We start from the raw sequence: 22237 nt of genomic DNA, 5'->3' as shown, positions 1-22237 counted from the left end.
ATAAATGTCTTTACTGTTACTTTTGATCAATTTAATGCATCTTGCTGGATTTTTTTTTTTTTTTTTTTACCCCAAATGGTGGTTAATCATGGTTTCCACAAAATATTAAGCAGCACGACTGTTTTAAACACTGATAATAAAAAAAAAGGCTAAGAAATGTTTCTTGAACATCAAATCATCATGTTAGAATGATTTCTGAAGGATCATGTGACACTAAAGACGATGATGCTGAAAATTAAAGTTTGCATCACAGCAATAAATTACATTTTAAAATATACTCAAATGGAACATTTAAAATTGTATGACATTTTAAATTGAAAAGTTTTTCAATTCAGTCTTGGTGAGCATAAGAGACTTTGTTACACACTCTTATAAATATCGATAATTTCTTACCCTTACAAACATTCACTAGTAGCCCCAATTCCCAAAACTTATATTAAAAAATCTCTTACATCTGTCCTTGTTGAAACGGGAAGGCTTGGCGCGGACTGGGATTAGTTATATGGCCTGTTCAATAGGCTGTAGTGTTTACAACAGAAAGTGATTGACCTTTAGAGACAAAAAGACTAATATTACTGGGGGCAGTATTTCAGATATTTTAAAGTCTGACATGCATCAAAATTAGCTTGACCTCCTGCTACCATTTTTACAATAGATCCTATAAATAATTTGATTAGGCCTTACAAGACCAAAGACTGCATCTCATACACCAAGGAATCAATGTTTTCTGTGGTGTAGAGCATAGACACACACACACACACACACACACCCACACCCTGACAGGTCACCAGACTGCTTGTTATGCACTCTCAAATCAAATCATGTGGGCAACACATATAGGGCAGGGCCTGTATTTTAGTTTTAGCACCACACCTTATTCATGCAGTTCCAAATGACAAGAATGTTAGTTGTGTTTTTCCATGGCTATGTTCAGAATAGTGTTCAACCATGCTAATCATACTACAGTATGCAATATGCAGTATTTATAGGTGTATAATGCGTGAATTGTTTTTTTATGCATTGAATATCTGGATGACAACATATTTAAAGAGCATGGAATACTGCATCCCACAATGCAATGCCTGACGTGCACATCTTTCCATTTCCAGTGTGATCAGTGAGTATTATCAGTGGCAGTTTTCATTTTTAATTATTTAATTAGATTAAAACAATACAAAAATTTACTCGCACTCAATCCAAACAAGTTCTTCTGTTCAACATATAAAGATATTTGATAACCAAACAGTATATCTTCTTTTATGTTCAGCATAAGAAAGAAATTCATACAGGTTTGCAATAACTTGAGTGATGACTAAACAAATGAAATTATACAATTTATTTTTGGGTGAACTGTCCCTTTAAGAAAGATAAGAACGTGCCTACTTGGACTAAACCATAGGGACTAAACATGCAGAATGATGCTTTCTGTAATCTGTTTAAGACGGTTTAAAACGTTTATTGTTGCATAACGCATTCTGTTTCGCATCCAAATGATAAGATTACGCAGAATACAGTAAACACCTGGGAGAGCCTGTATTCTCATAGTGCTACTGTCACTTTAAGAGATGATGTAATCGGTTAAGTTTGTTTAGCTCTCCAGCTGGTCAGACCGAAGCCGAAACACTGAGCAGCAGACACTCGGAGGATGGAGTTTTTCATAGGAAACCCTTTTTCTTCACCCGTGGGTCAACTTATAGGTGAGTAACACGCTGGATAAGGTCGCAAATAACTCGCAGTATGTTTAAGGCGTCAGTTTAGCGTAGTGTACTTTAACTTGATGTATGGAATACGACTGCTTGATGTTTAGCCTAGCATTCACATATATCTGTATATTCGCTTCTGGTTTTCTCGCAAGACACACATGAACAGAACACGTATACATCGTTTAATTACGGATGACAGCTAATGATACGATTAAATTAAGATTGACACCTCGTTCGTGCGAACCAGAGTCGGAGGCGCCCCATCAACGCGTTTGTGATTGGCGGAGCTGCGTGTCAATCAAACGCCATCTGCCAATAGGAACGAGGAGGTTTGTTGGAAGTTGCTTGCACGTCTCGGTCTCAGTGCATCCTAATAACGTTTTGACCCATTTCTTTGTGGCTCTTGTTTAGAAAAGAGCTATTTACATCTGAGAATTAAAACGGTTATGTAACCTAGTCCAGATGTTTAATGCTGTTTTCGCAAGAAATACAATAATAGGTCTACTTTTCATTCATTTTAAGCCTAAGGGCCGGGGTGGCCTCTTGTTCTGCTGTAACGTTACACTTGATTTTGTCTTTGCAGCCACACTAGTCTCATCTCAGCACAGAGCAATTAGTTGGGGAGGAACAACGCCATAATTATGTATTAGCAGCAAAATTATCTTTGCAATGTTCTGCTCATCCTTCGAATTGTCAGATTGTCTAAAAAAATTTCTGTGGAACATTTAAAAAAAGAATTGTAATCCACATCATCATCTCCTTTTTAGCGTTTAGTAAGTCAGCATGCCATGTAATGGAAGTTGCGATCATCTTTTCTTCCCTATTGTGACGTATATCCGAGTGAAACGGCTTCTCAAACAAGAAAAAATGTAGGACTTGATAGTTACAAGAGGGAGGCAAAGTTATTTTGATTAAAGATTATGAGGGCTCATGAATTAAAATATGATAAACCATATTCATGGATAAATCATTTATAATAAATACTGCAATATTCCAGAAAAAAAGAATTGTCAATTTGGATTTCATCATGGTGACTTTAAAGGAACACTCCACCGTTTTTTGAAATAGGGCTTATTCACCTTCTTTCCTACATTTAGATAGGTGGGTAAATGCATTTTTTTTCTCAGTGCATGCATTGTTTTAGTTTGACAGGGTCGGCGTTAGCTTAGCTTAGCATAATGAATGGAATCCTTTGTTGCCAGCTAGCATGTCCTGAGTAAAAGTGATATAAAAAAAATAAAAAAAACACCTAATTACTTCTTGTGGCCTGCGTATTCACAACAAGTACAAATAGCGATGCAGATTAACACTAGGCGATTTCCTATGCAGATATTGACTTGGGACTATATTAGGGGGAAGCACAGGCGAAGCACTGATACTTGGGCGCAGAGATATCACGCCCAAGTAGCAGTGCTTCGCCTGTGCTTCCCCCTAATATAGTCCTTAATATATAAGTCAATATCTGCCTAGGAAATCACCTAGTGTTAATCTGCATCGCTATTTGTACTCATTGTGAATACGCAGGCCACAAGAAGTAATTAGGTGTTTTTTTGTTGTTTTTTATATATCACTTTTACTCAGGACATGCTAGCTGGCAACAAAGGATTCCATTCATTATGCTAAGCTAAGCTAGCGCCGACCCTGTCAAACTAAAACAATGCATGCACTGAGACAAAAATGCATTTGCCCACCTATCTAAATGTAGGAAAGAAGGTGAATAAGCCCCATTTTAAAAAACGGTGGAGTGTTCCTTTAAAGATGGATAGTCACCTTATGTAATGGAGCTTGCCCTTTCAAACTGTTGAAAAGCCTGTTTTCCCTGCCCAGATTCCCAGGTGTGGAACCTTAAGCATTGTAAACAATGCGACAAGTCATGTTAAACTAGCTTGTTTGTTACTTAACTAACTAGTCAGCTAGTTAAAATTTTCAGTTCAGCATATGGGTGGGATTTCACTAATCCAGTATGAGTAGAGCGTAAATATGAGACCTCTTTTTAAAATTAGTCTGGGCTCTTCATGATAATAAGCAGCTATTATGTCAACACAAGTTCAGTGCTTGTAACTTTGATAGTGTTGCTGTGAATTATAAAGCGCTCGGCTGATGAGCAAGATAACAATAATGTCCTGGTGTAATAGCAGGGCATTCAGCAGACAAGACAGTTCAGTGATTTTATCATAAAGTTTATTTTGTGCTGTGGATTCTGTTGATAAAGAACAGTACTAGTTAGCTTGCAAACATCTACATAATTGCTTTGAGTTCATCTGCATTTTGTTCAGTTATGCTTTAAAAAAAATAAGGAACGATAAGTATGAGATCAAAGTATGCATGTAATAGCTATTATTTTAAAATACAGCATGTTGTATCCAGTTATTTTAGGGTGAACCCTTTATGATTGTTTGACTGTTTCTCGGTCTCTTTCTCAGAACATGCCACCAGTTCTTCTCTCCCGTCAGAGGACTGGGGCCTCAACATGGAGATCTGTGACATTGTCAATGAAACAGATGAAGGGTGTGTATGTTGTCAGAGACGACAGATTTCTATTTATGTAGTCATGACAATGTATTTTTTCTTAAAAGTCTTTCCCAAATGTATTTGGACACCTAAACTACACTTAAAACATCTGAAAACTTCCCAAAATTGTTGTCCGAGATTTTCAGGTTGACATTTCAAAAATGTAACAACACATGCACATATTCACAGTTCTGTGATGTCGGTTAATACTCACATGACATGCAGGTAAACAAATAAAATATTTCATTTAATTAAAGAAAAAAATTAAAATATTTCATTAAAGTGTTTTATTTTGATTGAACTAGAAGCTAACTGTACTCTGATCCATTATAAATCAGTGGATATATCACAATAAGTCACAATAACAAGCTAATGTTTCACAACCACAAATACCGTTTGTCTTTATTTTGAGCTGTATAGCTATTGTTTTAACATTTAAAACCTCTAATTTTGCTTAAGCTGTCATTATTTGCATAAAATAATAGTGTCCAAATCTGAATAGTTCATTCAACTTTGAACTTTGAGTTTCTAGATTGTATAACATACATTGTTTAACATAATTTTTGTTATGCTGCTCTGTTTGCAGACCTAAAGATGCAGTCAGGGCAATAAAGAAGAGAATTCTGGGTAATAGGAATTTCAAAGAGGTCATGCTGGCTTTGAGTGTAAGTGTCAAACATATTGTCAATACCATCAAAGGCTCTTCCTCATGTTTTACACATTAATAATTCACATTACTTTTTGAATTGTGCATTCTTCAGTATCCGCTTTGGTTTTGCTGCAGGTGCTGGAGGCGTGTGTGAAGAACTGCGGGCACAAGTTCCACATCTACGTGTCCACCAGAGACTTTGTGGAGAACGTTTTGGTCCAAACGATCCTGCCTAAAAACAACGCACCAGTGACTCTTCAGGACAGAGTCTTGAGCATGATACAGGTGCAAATAAACCCTTTGTCAACTCAGCTAGTGCTCAGAGTAAATAGTGTCACATGATCCTTTGAAACCATTCTAATATGCTAATTTGCTGCTCACGACTTCTTTTATCAATAGAAAGTACAAAAAAACCAAAAACAAATACAAAGTTCTGTCATGAAACTGACATGAAAATGGCGCAGGCTGACTTTAACTCAATCTGCTTGCAATCACATCATTCTCCATAGGGCACAGCTGATTGGTTCTTGCTGTATCAGTAGCCAATGAGCTCGCTGCTCAACCTTCAAATACTTGGTTAGCATTTGCTGTAGTAGTTGCAGCGCACCTTCAGAAACCCTCCACCTTCTCCAGCTTCACCTGTATAGATCTGCCACGTTATATTGTACAGCAGCAGCAGCATGTCTTATGTCGGCTACAGACTGTACGATTTCGGCAATCCTATAAGATCATTAGAAATCACACTGTACGACATGGCTCTAATTAACGACATGTATGTAGACTGTATGATGATGATACCTATTGAATCATAGGGTATGACGCAAGTTAGTATAGATATGGTCACCATACGTCCTTTTTTTCCCGGACATGTCCTCTTTTTGGACCTAAAAAAATGCGTCCGGCCGGGATTTCTAGATCGCCCAAAATGTTTCGGGATTCAGCTTTTGCTTTCCAGTCGCCAATCATTGTGTGCGTTTTTGCATTGCTTTAGGTCCCGCCTTCTCGCACGCCACCATAGAGAGCCTAAGTCCCTCCCCTCTGCTTACAGCTCATGGGACCTTATTTCGGAAAAAATATGTATGGTAGTCAATGGCGAGAGACAACTTATCTTTTTATTCCATCTGAACTGTGCCCTGAATTACACATATGATGTTTGTCAATTTAAAAGATCATTATGAAAGTCAAGAAAGTCGCAGTTTGTCATAAAACAGAAGAGTAACGTCACAAGATGTACGTCACTATGTACGTCACAAGATCCGTTGCTCGTATGTGTGCAGCCTGGTACAAAACACTCAGGCATGACGGCGTAACGTTACGATTATAATGTAAGACTATAGAAAAAATGACAGAGGTTAGCTTCAGTAAAGTTAGCTTCATTCATTGAGAGAAAAGGTATGACGTCACATGTGCGCCTTTTGGGTTTGTAGTCTTTGTAATTACGTATTTTCAGTCTTATACCTCAACAGCTTTACATCAAACTGCGACTTTCTTGACTTTAAAATGTATCTTTTAAATTGACAAACATCATATGTGTAATTCAGGGCACAATTCAAATGAGATCAACATATTTGTTGTCTCGCGCCATTGAATACCATACAATATTTTTCCGAAATAAGGTCCCATGGTGGTCAACCGGAAGGGGAGGGACTTAGGCTCTCTATTGGTCGGCCGTTCATGTACGTAACGCAAACATTGGTCAAACTGCATGTCAATCATTACCCTCAGCACCACGGCAACAGCCTAGAGACAGAGCAGCGCTTGCTTGTCAACAGTGGCTCCTGAACAGCGTAAAAAAAGCCCAAATGTAAATTCACAGATGATTTACAGAGAAAATTCCAGTGTTTTCGTCTCGGTCGGGATCTGTGTGAAGCAGAATGCATGACCTGCAAAGCTGGCACGAACGTGTCAGTGTCAAATAAAGGTGCTAGCGACCTAGAAGCCTACATAAGGAAAGTATACAAGAGACCATCTGGAGGACTGAAATAATTGTTTACTGAAATAGTGTTGTTGTTTTTTATGGCAACTGATTTTTTATTTTATTTTAGCTTATGGCCATGAAAAGAAACAGTATCGTCATGTAAAATGTGTTAAAAGCCTAACTATTTTTTATTTGTTTGTTATTATACTAATGTTGCAGGCCAAAATGAATCGACACCGTCAGAAAATTATCGCAGGCTGTCTTTTGTCGCAAGATCATAACAACGACAACGTAGAGCCACCGTTTAGGAGCCACGACCTCAGAAATCACCACGATTGGTCATCTTTCGCCTGGGTCAGCCCAAAATCGTACATTGTGTACCGGGCATTACTTGCTCACAGCAAAGTGTCTGTGTATGTATTGGTAGTAGCAAGTCCCGTACTTGCTCTGCAGCAGAAGCAATAACCAACAGCAGCGGCATCTATTGCAAAAACCAAACATAATCCATTACCATGCCAAACACTGAGAGTTTTCATGACAGAACAGCATTTATTTGCAACATAATTATTTTGTAACATTACAAATGTCTTTACGGTCAATTTAACGCATGCTTGCTGAATAAAAGTATTCATTTCTTTCAAAGAAAACTCTTCCACTGGCATTGAAAGGTTTGGCTCAGTATGTGGCTCTGTGCTTATGTGCTGCAGTGTGAAGTATTCAGACAGAGGTGTGTGTGTGTGTGTGTGTGTGTGTGTCTTTCTCTCTCACTAGGCGTGGTCCGATGCCTTCCGCAGCTCTCCAGATTTGACGGGTGTTGTAACCGTGTATGAGGATCTCAGGAGAAAAGGCCTGGAGTTTCCCATGACTGAACTGAATGGGTATTCCCCTATTCACACTCCCAACAGGGTATAACTGCTGCATTTTCAAATACTTGTTGAAGCAGCTTTTTATAAACAATTATAAATGTATAAAACAAATTTGGAATGCACAACTGTTTAAAAAAAGCTGCACACAGTAGATCCTCTCTAGAGTGTTAGCATGCACTGCTTTTGCTTATTTTTTGATTGATTAATTAATGCTTGATGCCAACAGACTGTTGAGTCCGTGCCTTCGGTAACAGGGCGTACAGAAAGTCACTTCGTCAAATCCTCACAGCCACAGAATACAGAGACGCCCGTCACGCTGTCACCTCAACAGGTAACACACACACACTTAGCAAAGCTACTGGCATGTCACGCTTAAAGGAATAGTTCTATTTCAAATGAAAATGTTCATCATTTACTCACACTCAAGTTGTTTCAAACCTGTATTATTTCTTCTGTTGAACACAAAGGAAGATATTTCAGTAACCAAACAGTTGATGGACCCCGTTGACTTCCATAGTAGGAAAAAAAATACTATGGAAGTCAATGGGGTCCATCAACTGTTTGGTTACAGACATTTTTCAAAATATCTTATTTTGTGTTCAGCAGAAAAAAGAAATTCGTACAGGTTTGAAACAACTTGAGGGTGAGTAAATGATGACAGAATTTTCATTTTTGGGTGAACTATTCCTTGAAGTCATGAGAAAAATCAGAAAAAAATGTATTTTTGTCCTGTTTTCCAATACAAATATCTAAACATCTTTGATACATTTACTTGGGATGCAAATGTAAAATTAAGTCTTGAAAAGTTGAACAAAATGGAGTGAGTTGATGCAAATATCAGTCAATGAGTTATGAAAACTCCCCTGTGAATTAAGTTGATTTTTCTGAGCCCATTTTCAGATATTTGTTCTTGTTTTAAGCATAAACTCAATTTATTGATTGAAACTCAATTTATTTATTTATTGCTAAATTTTCTTGAAAAAGTTTGAAATTTACCTTCGTAAAACCTGCAGAAACCCTGATTTTAGAAATGAACAAATTGTTATGGATTGACTGAACTGACTAAACAGACTACAAAAGTAACCCGCCAGAGGGCCTCAGATTAGGTTTAAATAAATACTTTGTTTAATGTTAATATTATTTAATAATTTATATATACATAGTAATTTGCATATTACATGGTGTGATGGTTAATGCAAAAATAACCTCCAACCAGGTTATTTAGATAGATCTTATTTATTTATTTACTATGCTACACAACATGTTTATATATATATATATACATGTTAATGCTTTGGCAACATTGTGATACACAGTCATGCTCAAATTTATTTATTTATTTATTTATTAAATTTATTTGAAATAAATATATATATATATATATAATGCATACATCTGTTATGCACTCTTATGATTATGAATTCTGTGACTGACCAATGAAGAATTATGGTGGTTAAATATTAAATTAAGATTAATTTGTTGCCATTAATTAATGCATTATATATCATGAAGTAACTTTTTAGCATTTATCAAAATGGGTTCATGTTCATTTATAAATAAATATACTATTGCTCATTGTAGTTCTTGTTAATTTATACAACTTGAAATGTAAAAAATCTGTATGAACGTCAACCAAGATAAGTATGTGTATGCTGTAAAATTGTTGTTTGTATTACTATAATATTGAATACTGTTAGTTTCAAGTGTGTTTGTGTTTCAGATGAAGACACTGAAGGCCGAACTGGTGGTGGCGCGTAATAATATATCTGTGATGTCAGACATGATGAGTCAGATGGAGCCTGGAAGTCTCGAGCCGACGGACACAGAGCTGCTACAGGTTGGAATCAGACACGGACACAAACACACACACCCTTACTTTCTCCTGCATGTACACACTCATCCTCCAGTGTATAAATGCGAAGGGCTGTTGCTGTTTCTCTACTCTCTCTGGCGGTCAGTAGCAGCTGTACTCCATGAGCAAGGACATGCAGGGCCGGATGGTGGAGCTCATACCCCGACTGACCGAGGAGAAGCTCATAGAGCAGTTACTCACTGCCAATGATGACATTAACACCACCTTTGCACAATATCACAGGTTAGAGGCATGATGTTTGAGAACGTACTATGAATATTTCATGTGTAAACTTTCATGTCATGCGCATGGAGACCTGCAAGGTTTAAAAAATATGGTGAATAAGTATCTGACTGATGATAGATGGTATTATATTTATTATATTAAAAATAGTTCAAATACACATCAATTGCAAAGGTTACCAATTCCATCATGTAGTTAAATGTTTTTTCTTTGCATGTCTGACAGAATCTCACACACTATAAACACACATTCCAATAGCATACTACTTTATCTTAGTTAGAAATAGTACGAATAGTATGCTATATCCAATCAAAAACTGTGTGTGCACATCGACACTTGACCTGACCTCAGGCACTATGATTATCTGCCAGTGTACTGCCACCCAGTGGACATTAAATACATTGCATGATAAAAACACAAAAAATGCATTGGCCCGGGATGTTATGCTAATTAAAATGGCAACACTTTACAATCTCATTTGTTAGCATTAGCTAATGCATTGACTAACAGTGAACAGTATATTTTTACAGCATGAATTAGCCTTTGTTAATGTTAGATAATACAAATGTTCACGTTTAACTTTTGATCTTAGATTGTATTAGTAATTAGAATAATATTAATAAATGCTGTAGAAGTATTGTTCATTTTTAGTTCATTTTCACTAATGTAGTTAACTAATGAAACCTTACTGTGAAGTGTAAACCATTAAAACTATTAAAAGCTTTTTTGTTCATTGAAATAAATCTGATAAAATAAATGTTATATGGAAAAAAAGTTGACTCGGAAACTAACTGAAATAAGTTTAATAAGTTGAAGCACTAAAAATACTAACTAGAGATGAATAAAAACTGTTATAAAAATAAATTAAACCTTAATAGTGTGGTGGCCAATTCTCTGTCTTTGGTTCAGGTCTTCAAAAAATCTTTCAGAGTCGAAGTTTCAGGTCTCAGAAGAATTCACTTTATTGTACAGACAATAAAGGAGAAGCCGGCTGGCCATCCGGACATCTGATCTTCTCAAGTCTTCTACTTTTTTTTTATCACTTGGTGTCCAATTAGCATTCATACAGTTATCTTTTTCTTTTTGCTCCTCCTCGTCACTTCGCCACGATTAGAAACACCTGCATCGATGTCTAATTTCTATTGGTGGCCATACTTGCGCATGCGCTTTTTGACAATGACTTCAAATATGTTTTTTGGGGTACTTTTCCACTCTTGTCCTCTCACAACCTTTTACCCAGTTTTTATCCTCATATACTCTTTTGACCTGTTCTCATTGTCTCCCATAATTTTTGTCCTCTTTTGACCTGTTGTCTCTGTTCCCCATAATTTTTATCCTCACATATTTTAGGCCTAGTTTCTCTAATATTTATTGCATGCATCTGGACTCATGTATGAGACAAATTAAATTCTCCAATAATAGTAATATTAAAAAATAATAATAATAATAATAATAATAATTCAAATGACAAAAGCACATAACAAAAAAACAAAACAAAAAAATTGAGAGCTGAAAACATACAAACGAAAGTTAATTCAAATTAATGTTCCTGAAATGTTCCAATTGTCCTTTTTAGATGATCCTAATTAATATTGGCAATTATGGTAATTATGAAATGTCATATATATATTTAGAATGACAGGGTTCCCACGATCATGGAAAATGTAGGCATATCAGAGAATTAAAAAAATATATAATTATTTATTAGAATTTTTTTAAAAAATAAAAGAATTAATTATTAAAATCCTCAACATAGAGTTGATTTATAGTAAATATATTACTAATCCTTTTTTTACAAATGTAAAAATCCTTGTAAACTAAGCATGATCTACTGTGGAATTCATGAAAATTCATTCGCTGTTCGCAATTTAATAACTTGTCTCATCAGTGTTACCCAACTTCTTTTTTTCAGATTTGAAAGACACCTCAACCGACAGAGCAGTGCACAGACTGTAAGAATTTATAAATGTAATATTAAATATTGCTGGATTCATCTATAGATAGATTCCTTTCTTAATTTATTGTTATATTTCAGAATCCAGCTTATGCAAACCTCATTGACTTGGGTACTCCCAACCAATCAAAGGCAGCAAATGGTGCTCACAATCCAGTCAGCCAATCAACAGTGACCACACTCTCCAATCAGATGGCAGGATTGAGTAAGTGCCAATTTTGCTTATATTTATATTTTGTTAACATTTTATTCTCAATCTTCACTTAATAATGCATCATTTTGTTGCATGATTTGCTACAGGCACAAAAGCAGATGCGCCAAAACTAAATAAAAGCAGCTCATTACAAAAAAGGTAAGAATTAAAGCAGTTTATATGTATAATTTAAGTCTCATTTTATAAAACAGCTTTACAAACTAGAGCTGTGCTTGATTTAAACAATCAAGTTCATTTTATTGCCAATAACTTCACTTCCTAAAAATGTCACAAATATTTGCTAATGTTTGTGAAATTTTTAGGAAGTGAAGTTTTTGGCAATAAAGTGAACTTGATTTGTTTAAATTGATTGCCCCTATTATGCTTTTTTAAAAGTTCCTAAACTTTGTTTTGGAGGTCTCCTACAATAGATTTACATTTATCCAAGGTAAAAAAAAAAAACACTTATTTTCTCATATTATACATTGCAGCATCACTTCTTTTCTCATAATGTCTGAAACGATTGGATAAAGGATTCAATCTCTCTCTAAACCCCTCCTCTCTGCGAGCTACTCTGCTCTGATTGGTCAGACAGTGTTGCGATCAAGGGGGTAATCTTTCAGCCGGAAACTGAAGCTTCCCCAGGGGCCGCCATTGATTAGCGGACCATCACCTGCTGTTAGCATTCCATTGACTCCCATTCAGTTTGGCGTCACTTTGACAGTGAATAACTTTACATCTGAGGCGTTTAAAGACTCCATTTGTCCATTATTTATTTCTAAAGAAACACGAAAATGTAAAAAAGGCTCCATTACCCTGTATCTTACGTTATGGCCCTGTAGAAGCAGTTTTTACAAAAATAGGCTAACGATTGCGTCATAACCACGCGACTCTCTGTCGCACAGTAGAGAAATTACCGTATGGACAGGAGGAGAAGTTCGCGGGCAATCGGGGGGACGTGGAGGCAAAATGACAAAGTAATTAATCAGAATATTTAGCAAAAGTTTCTCCTGCTCCTAGCTCATGGACACCTCCTACTCACACTCTCCGTCTCTGCAAGTTTCCGAAGGGAATGATTCAGATTTCTCTTGGCACAGCTACTAGAAGACAGACGGGTTGCTCACGTCACATCTACGTCGTCAAGCTCAGTTGTAGTCTGCGCAGTACGCTCAGCCATCAGGAAGTGAGAGCTTCTAATTGACTTCACTTTTCTCTGTTGAATCCAATGGGGTCGCTGTGTCCATTTCTTATACTGTCTATGGTTGTGATTTGGTCGCTTACAGCGCATGTCGGAAACCAAATGGCCATTACCATATTTTAATTTCATCTCTGAAGGCTTCCTCAGCACTGGATACACAGTGATTATACTATATTATAGTGGGATTATTATACTATAGTAGGATTATACTATAAAACTATAAGGATTTTTAAAATATATTTGTAATATATTGATATTGAAGGTTTTCTTTTTATTCGTGTTTTGTACAATTATGATTATTGATCCTATGTGTTTTTTAGTTATTCAATGTACAGCACTTTGGTCAGTTTTATGCTGTGTGTAAATGTGCTTTATAAATTAAATTTACTTACTTACTTGCTATATTTTTGTAGAATAGCCTGGAAATAATATGAGCAAAACCAGGAAACATTAGCCAAGTTGTATATCCTTTGACACATAAAAATAGACTAGTGGGTAGTGAGTCACCATTAAAACGAAAGTGACTGTGAGAAGATAAATAACTAGTAAGAGTTTGAAGATGAGCCAGAAAGAAAGGCAGGAAAGCACATGTGAACATGAGCCAAAAAATAAAAGGGAGGAGAGAACAGCTGTGAATGAGATCATTGGTTATGGACGGTTTAAAAGTGGAAGCTGCGACCGGGATTGTTAGATGTTCTGTAGGGATCTCGGCTTTATTGTCTTGACCAACATGTTTGGCATCTGGAATTCCCTGACTTGAGGGATTTTTTTTTTTTAAAAGAAAAAAGACTTTCGACAACATGAAATGAAAGGTAATGATGGCGTCTGTATTACCGTATCAATTCCAGCACGAGTCCTCATCCTTTGGAAATGTGTGCAAAGTGGATTTCCTTTCGCTGAGCAGAAAACGGCATCTTCTTGACATTTCGACAACACAAAGCAAACTCTTCCAGGCCTCAGCTACATATTCAGTGTTTGCGGGTCAAAGTAGACGTTGTTCACACGCAGCTAGGGCTGGGTATCGTTTGAATTTTAACGATTCCGATTCTTATTTCAATTCTGCTTACCGATTCCGATTCTTATTTCAATTCTGCTTTCCGATTCTTATTTCAAGTCTGCTTACCGATTCCAATTCTTATTCCGATTATGCTTACCGATTCTTATTTCAAGTCTGCTTACCAATTCCTGCTTACCGATTCCGATTCTTATTTCAATTTTGCTTACCAATTCCTGCTTACCAATTCCTGCTTACCAATTCCGATTCTTATTTCAATTCTGCTTACCGATTCCTGCTTACCGATTCCGATTCTTATTTCAATTTTGCTTACCGATTCCGATTCTTATTTCAAGTCTGCTTACCGATTCCGATTCTTATTTCAATTCTGCTTACGATTCCGATTCTTATTACGATTATGCTTACCGATTCTTATTTCAAGTCTGCTTACCGATTCCGATTCTTATTTCAATTCTGCTTACCGATTCCTGCTTACCGATTCCGATTCTTATTTCAAGTCTGCTTACTGATTCCGATTCTTATTTAAATTCTGCTTACCGATTCCGATTCTTATTTCAATTCTGCTTACCGATTCCTGCTTACCGATTCCGATTCTTATTTCAAGTCTGCTTACTGATTCCGATTCTTATTTAAATTCTGCTTACCGATTCCGATTCTTATTTCAAGTCTGCTTACCGATTCTTATTTCGATTCTGCTTACCGATTCTGATTCTTATTTCAATTCTGCTTACCGATTCTTATTTCGATTCTGCTTACCGATTCTGATTCTTATTTCAATTCTGCTTACCGATTCCGATTCTTATTGATGCCTAATTTTGATTCCAAAAAGCCAAAAAAAACAATCTTAGATCTCATTCACATTTAATCTTATTGCAAAACATTTAGCTGTTGGGAATTTAACATTGTTACATTTAATTGTAGTTGAATACCATGAACAAAAATCCAAAATAGAACCCGTACACAAGGAACGTTAGCCTGTTGATTGAAAATCCCATAGAAAAACAACTAGCCTAAGTAATATAAATCTAAAGCACTATTAAAGACAATAAACACTCACATAAAAAATTTGCAATCGCAAAACAAATTGATACAACTGAACGAAGATACAATTGAAATCGTATATGATTTTTAGGTGTTCAGAAATTGTAATCAGATGTAAAATAACACTGCTCTTAATAAATAAAATATACATTACAAATATAGTTACAAAAGTGATTCAGTCAAGAACGAGTGAACTTTCTCTTTGTCTTTTGTTGTTTGATTAGTTTTATTAAAGAGACGGCAGCTGCTGTCACTTTAAGAGTTGTCCAACATGCCTGCAGCAAAGAAAATACAGCGTGGGTCGTCTTGCGATTGAATGTTTTAAAATCACATTTTTATGTGAGCGTGCTTTGGATGTGTTAAAGAAAAGTCATATTGAAATGCTCACAAAGAGGAATCGAAATTTTTATTTTATAACAAGTATCCAATTCCTGACCTCAAGTCATTCAAGTGTATTCGATTCCCGGCCCTACATGCAGCCAGTGAAGACCATAGACTGGCATTATGCAAATTTGTTACAAACCTACGTAAGTTCATGCAGAAACTGAGACTGGAATTACTGACGACTCATTTCAGGCGGTTACAATTCGGTCCTTTCTTTTGGGGGACAATAACTTTATTTGACATGCACTTTGATCTTTGTAACTTTGCAGACCTTTCACATTCACAAACAGCTATATTACACACTACATATAAGGTCAAATCCGTAAAAGCATCATAGAGGGCCCTTTAAATAAAGAGTGTGTTGTATAGAAAGTTGATTTGAGGTATTGGTTTTTGTTATGTCCAAAGCCATTTACAATTGTGATTTATTGATAGTCCGGAAAGCTGTGCAGCTCTCGAGGGACTGGCCGCCACGCAAAGAGAGCGACAGGACACTGCAGCGGTAAGTGTCTTTGAATTATTAAATCCTACAGAAGGGATATCATGTTTGAAATGGTGTTCAAATAGCACCTCTTTGTATTATGAGAGAGCAGCATTCATTAATGTGTGAGAGCAGTCAGTTGTTTTCACCTTTCATTGGATGCCACGATATTTGTCCATCACTTAAAACGGTTGTCTGTCTATGTTAAGGATGAAAGCCTAGACTCCACCTCCCTCGGCAGCTCACCTCAGTTTCATTGGATGCTTGAAAAGGGAATGGTGGGTCTGATTGGCTGATGAGACGGACAGTCAGTGCAGTGTGACGTGCTGTTGGTTGAGCTTGTGTACCTGCTGCTCTGGGCTCGTTTTTTTCTTTTTCTTTTGGCATGTCAAAAAAAAAATTCTCAGAGTGTCTGCTGTCTTGCTTTTGTGTCGCCTGCATGTTTTGAGCTTCATTATCTTTATTTGCTGAAGGTTCGGTGGGACTTTTTGGTGTTTAGTTGATTCTGTCCCTCAGGCCTGGATCCTGACAGATCCATACTTTTATCCATACCTTTTATTTTTGGTGTTCCCATTTCAAACCAACTTATTTCCCATTCTCAGGACTGAAACATACCGATTTTTCCTTTATACTTTAAAGTAACATAAAGCTTGTTGTTGGGTGTTGTGGTTTGGAACTTATAGTTGTACTTTATAATGCTAAAGTGAATTAATTCATATTTTTTCTTCTGCTGTCAGATCCCTGTCAATCAGAGTGAAGTGATGGATGACATTGAACAATGGCTTGACGTGGATGATGTGAGTGAAACGTTCCTCTTAGAATGGGAATTGAAAGATATATAACAGTTGTAATTCTAAGTCCAATTCCACTTAACAATTGTATGTTCTTGAGAGAGAGAGAGAGAGAGAGAGAGAGAGAGAGAGACACAGAGACAGAGACACAATATATGTATGTGTGTATGTATATGCATATGTGTTTGTGTGTATGTAGTAATGTTTAAAAACAACATTTGAAATATCAAAATTCTCTTAGAAACTTACTGTTCAAAGGTTTGGAGTCAGTAAGATTTTTTTATTTTGAAAGAAATGAATACTTTTATTTGGCAATATGCATTAAATTGATTAAAAATGACAGTAAAGACATTTATAATGTTACAAAAGATTTCCATTTCAAATAAATGCTGTACTTTTGAATATGCTATTAACCAAAGACTTGAAAAAAACACTTTTTTTTTTATAATTTAAAGATTTGTGAATGTCACGAAATGCTGCACTGAAACTTGCAATAAAACCAGAGATATTTATGAAGAAATTGAAATCTTAAAACACTGATTATTGTTTACTGTATTGAAATCTGTATTCAAGTATATTTTTGTGCTGCAGGAAGATGACTCAGAGGGAGTGACTAGTGAAGGTACTATTCTTTTTGTATGCTTATGAAATAATATGGCTAATATGATAATGCTTTCAGCTACAAATAAGACTAGTACTATTATGGGATCAATAGCCCGTATACTATAAGCAGCAAGTAATGCATTTTACCACATTTAAATCAACGCAGATTTAAATGAACAGAGAAAATGTGTAAAAAAAATAAACTTCAGTCCATCTGGGCCATATGCCATGATTGTATTTGCATGTTCGCTCATCTTTTCTTCTGCATGCTAGGTTATATCAGTGGCCAGCCTTTGTTCTTTCCCCCAACCCCGTTCTGTCTCGTATGATCCAGTCTTCCTCTTGTCAAGAGTTTCAGTCTGTCTCATGTCTGACCTGCCGAATGCCCTTTAGTCACCTACACCTACGCATACTCGTGATCTTTACTTCCTATTTAACGGAAGTCTGTGGCTTAGTAGTTTCTATTGCTTGTGATTTTCAATCTCTGAACATCTCCTCTTGTTAACGTTTGGTGGTAATCTTAAAAACGCTTAGCTCGGTGATTCATCCTTCCACACTTGCTGGTACTTTCCAAAACCCAGCATATAAGCTGTTAGACTTCATAAATGCATTTCTTCATATGGCAATTGCTGTATGTCTATATGGCATTTCTTACTGTCTCAAGTCCGGTTTAAATCTAGGCAAGCAGCATTTCATGCAGCACACGTGTGAAAGATAATTTCAGTGACTCATCTCTGTCTCACCCTCAGAGTTCGACAAGTTTCTAGCGGAGAGAGCGAAAGCAGCTGAACGTCTTCCTTCAGTGAAAGCGTCACCCCACGACCCCGGCCGTTCACAGCTGTAGCTCTGGACTGGATTTACATCTCTACATGAAACATTTGTATTTCAGTTAATAACCATGTGCTTACTTTTCGGTTCATGTATAGTATTTTGGGTTTATTTCTAACCATGTTAGGAACCTAACTTTAGGCGCGGGTTATGTGGATGTTTCACATTACACTCATTTTGATGCCATCTTATGAAATGTTTTTTAACTAAACACTAATTTCTTCAGTACAGTCATTTCAGTTGTAGAGGTAAAAATCTTGGTGACACATCAAGAACTTTATTAAAGATCTTGATCGTTGAGGTTAAAGCCGTCGTGTGTATAGACTAAATGTATTATATTAGACTGTTTTGAAGGAAGTGGCTCTTACAGAGAAAAATGAAAGTTTGTAGGTTGTGTTTCTTTCTTACAATAATTGTGGTTTCTGTCTGCAGGCTGCTGTATGTCTCTAGAGAAGGGGTGGCGAACGTCAGTTCTGGAGAGTTTTGCTCTAACCCTGATAAAACTCACATGCCTTTAGCTTTCTGGTAACTTCAGACCTTGATGAGCTTGTTCATGTGTGTTTGATTAGGGTTGAACAAAACTCTGCAGGACTGTGGCTCTCCAAGACCTACGTTCACCACCCTTGCTCTAGTATATGAGCTATTAGTGTTTGTAATCTATGTACAACCTTAAACAGCTCATATTAGGGGTTATGTTAAAATATATTTAATAAAATTAAGGTTATTACAAGTCACTTTTATGTTTTTGTGTGTATAGTTAATTTGTTAAAACATACCATACATAATATTATTCTATTAGTGAAACAATGCAGCAATGATATTCTGTGTCTTCAGCAATTGATGAGTCTTCAGCGTTTGCACAGTACCCACCACCTGTATATTTGTACGCAGTGCAGAATAACTCCAACTGAACACGTGTTTTGCAAACATAACCTGAGGCAAGCCTGTTAGAAAAGATTTGCATGTGCTGCTTGACCTCTAGTGCAATATAAAATAAAAGCCGCAAAATTGATTCGGATAATTTTACTTTATTGTTCAAAACATTCAACACATTCAGACTGCAAAATCCACGTTGTAGACAAATAATAATAAAATAAAATAAAAACAAACACCATATACACAATGCAAGCATTTAAAGCCAACTTCTTAAAGGATATCACAGTATTTCATTCATGCATTTCTTTTTGGAAAATAAATAGATATTTTATTTACCCAAATAATTAGCAACTTCATAATATAAGACACTTCCTTCCTTGTAAAAAAAGTCCTATAACTAGTAGTCATTTTAGTTTTCTGTCTAAATAAGTAATAGCAAAAGAAGGCACAATGAAGCTTAGGTGAGAGTGCATGTAAAGGGTAAGCGCTAATAGAACCATAGGAGAGAGAGGACAGACTTCAGTCAGCCACTATTCATACTGTAAAGTTGAGTTTCACAACATGAATCTGCTCGTCAGTTTGGAGTTGAATCCAACAAAACTCGTTACCCGTCATCAGTGTTAGCGACTGGGCATGCGGTGTTGCTCAGTTGATGTGTAACAGCTTTGTTACTAACTTTCAGTGTAGGTGAGAAATCAAAACTTCGTCATGTCAGGACAAACACTAACCCGCAAGCCTTCTTTAAATACTCCAGTAACGAGAGCAAGTGATTGTTGCAACACTCTTGAGGAAATCACATTATTATATATATTGCTAGAGGCAACTTCCGGTGTTTAGGGAATTCACCTAAAATCCTACTAGAGGCATTATTTTAGATCTCAAGTTTCAGAAGATAGATATTTCCACATATTATAAATTATATTTCCAATCCAGACACAGAACGTAAACTGTCATGCTTTGAGTGCTTAAATGGACAGTTCAGCCAAAATGATGTCTCATACTCAACCTGCATGTCATTACAAACCTATATGACTTTCTTCTGTATTAACATAAGATTATTTTGAGAAACATTAACTCTTCCTCTGTTTTGACATTTAAAATCAGGCATGTTTGGTAAAAACATTGTTTGGTGACTTACGTACAACAAATTTTTTTTTTTTTTTGTCCATACAGTGAATGTTAACCAAAATGGTTAAATATTTAAATGTTCCACACACACACAAAAAAGGGTAAATGACCAAATTATCCCTTTAAGAGATTCACGTGGACAATGTTTATTTTTCTAAATGGGGGAATGTGTACATGCAGGGAATGATTTGCATAAAACATCTCCATAAGGGTTTTTGCTCAAGCTCGCTCTCTAGGGCTCTTTTTACACCTGGTATTAAGATGCGTTTTGGTCGATCAGATAACAAGTGGACGACACTGAACAAGGTGCAAACGGGGTCTAAAACTTATTGAGTTTGACCACTTCCAGAGGTAGTCGAAAACGCATTTGGCCTGATTGTTTTCGCAGTGTAAACGCTTGTGTGGTCGAACAGCCACAAAAGACCGGCTCCTCTCCGCCTACTGGCCTAATGCGCAAACATTATGGGAAGTGCGCTATAGCCAGACGGGATTTCAACTTTGTCGGCTGAAGACCCAAATTTGGTTTGAAGATGAAAAATGTACCAAGAACAATGTTCTCTCACCATTCCTGATTTCTAACACACACACACAGCGTTCGGTGTGGTCTTGCAGCTGTCAGAGCAGAAACGAAAACCGTTGCTCTCCATGTTTTTCCGTCATCTCCGGTTGTGTTCATGATGTGCTTATTTGTGTCAAGTAGACCGAAAGTTATCATCATAGGGTGGTTGTGTACACACACTGCCAACACATTTATGCACATTTAGCATAATAGGTGCCCTTTAAAGGGATACTTCAGGATTTAGCATTAAGCTTTGTATTAGTAGAAAACCTGTAGTATTTTCGAATTACCATGCTTTCCACCCTCATATCCCCCTGAGACAAGAGATTTATGTATTTTTTGTCTGGAAAAAAATCCTCCGATGACGCAAAAATCGTCATTTTGCGTCATCGGAGGATTTTCTGGCCAGAGGCTAAAGACTACAGCCAGTAGTAGGAGCTGTTCCACATGTTTTCAACCCGCCCATAGAGGGTGGGATCTCACTCACAGAATGCACACAGTGTCAGCCGTCTTTCTTTGGAAGCTAAGCTAGCAGGCTCTTGTTCTGTGTAGAAAGCTGAGTAGTAGGAGAAAGCTGAATGGGTTACCATCCTCTATTTCCCGGACTTGTCCGGCGGGCAAGATCGTTCAAAATGTCCGGGATTCGGGATTTGCTTTCTGCAGTCGCCATTCATTGTTTACATGCACACCTTTTGTTTCAATCTAGCTGAATTCATTCCGATTGGTGAATTTGAATGTAGTGTTTACATGAACGCTAAACAAGTGATCGGTTGATGTGCGTTTTAACATTGCTAAGAAAATTCCTGCTCCTCCGTGAGCGATGCGAGACCGCAGCGTCTCAGTGATGACGCCACCGGCCTCGCGCCGTTCTCCCGCGGCCATCAGCCTCGTCCTGCTCGCCACAGTAAACATGATGAATGGCGACTGTAGAACGCTAAAGCCAAATCCCGGACATTTTGGGCCATCTCGAAATCCCTGGCAAACTCATCACAGAGTCTCAATAGTAGCCTAACCTTGTTGTTTTCAACTGCGCTCTCTTACCGGTAGGCGTGTCTTGGGAGTGGCCTCCTAGGGCAGCGAAGCAAGTGCATTCTGGGAGTTGTTGTCTTTCATCCACATAAGCCAAAAATACATTTTCTGGATTTTCTCAGTCTAGAAAGCTCCAAATTCAAAAATTTCTTCACATTTCTTCTACATAAATGACCTATTTTAAATACACATTCATCTTTCCAGAGGTGAAGTATCCCTTTAATACCAGGTGTAAACGGCCTAGAGGGGAATTCTCACCTGAGCGCGCACACAGCAAGATATCGGAGTGATTTCAGCTGGTGCACATTTTCTAATTTTCCAACAAAAAAAAAAGATCAAAAGCATGAACTTATGGATTAATCATGATTTCTGTGTGAAAACATTCATGCAGTTTTTTTTATGCATCTATCTGTCT

General features: G+C 36.8%; 1 protein-coding gene across 3 annotated transcripts; it reads left to right on the top strand.

The window, feature by feature from the left end:
* The first annotated feature begins 882 nt into the window (after window positions 1-882).
* tom1 (target of myb1 membrane trafficking protein) lies at window positions 883-18964 on the top strand. Of its 3 annotated transcripts, XM_084117059.1 has the most exons (17): window positions 883-1117; window positions 1593-1697; window positions 4127-4211; window positions 4801-4879; window positions 4999-5148; window positions 7553-7687; window positions 7874-7978; window positions 9368-9484; window positions 9609-9742; window positions 11655-11694; window positions 11778-11901; window positions 11997-12048; window positions 15963-16029; window positions 16218-16286; window positions 16746-16805; window positions 17391-17421; window positions 18152-18964. In XM_084117059.1, the coding sequence occupies exons 2-17, from the start codon at window positions 1646-1648 to the stop codon at window positions 18244-18246; spliced, it is 1395 nt and encodes a 464-aa protein (XP_083973185.1). In that variant the 5' UTR covers window positions 883-1117; window positions 1593-1645; the 3' UTR covers window positions 18247-18964. The 3 variants fall into 3 exon arrangements, with proteins under 3 accessions (XP_083973185.1, XP_083973187.1, XP_083973186.1); XM_084117061.1 differs by lacking the exon at window positions 16218-16286 and having other exon boundaries at window positions 891-1117; XM_084117060.1 differs by lacking the exons at window positions 883-1117; window positions 16218-16286 and having other exon boundaries at window positions 1386-1697.
* The last annotated feature ends 3273 nt before the right edge of the window (window positions 18965-22237 follow it).

This window comes from Abramis brama (assembly GCF_963993115.1).
Source record: "Abramis brama genome assembly, chromosome: 1".
NCBI lineage: Eukaryota > Metazoa > Chordata > Actinopteri > Cypriniformes > Leuciscidae > Abramis > Abramis brama.
This window is presented reverse-complemented; position numbering and strand designations above follow the sequence as displayed.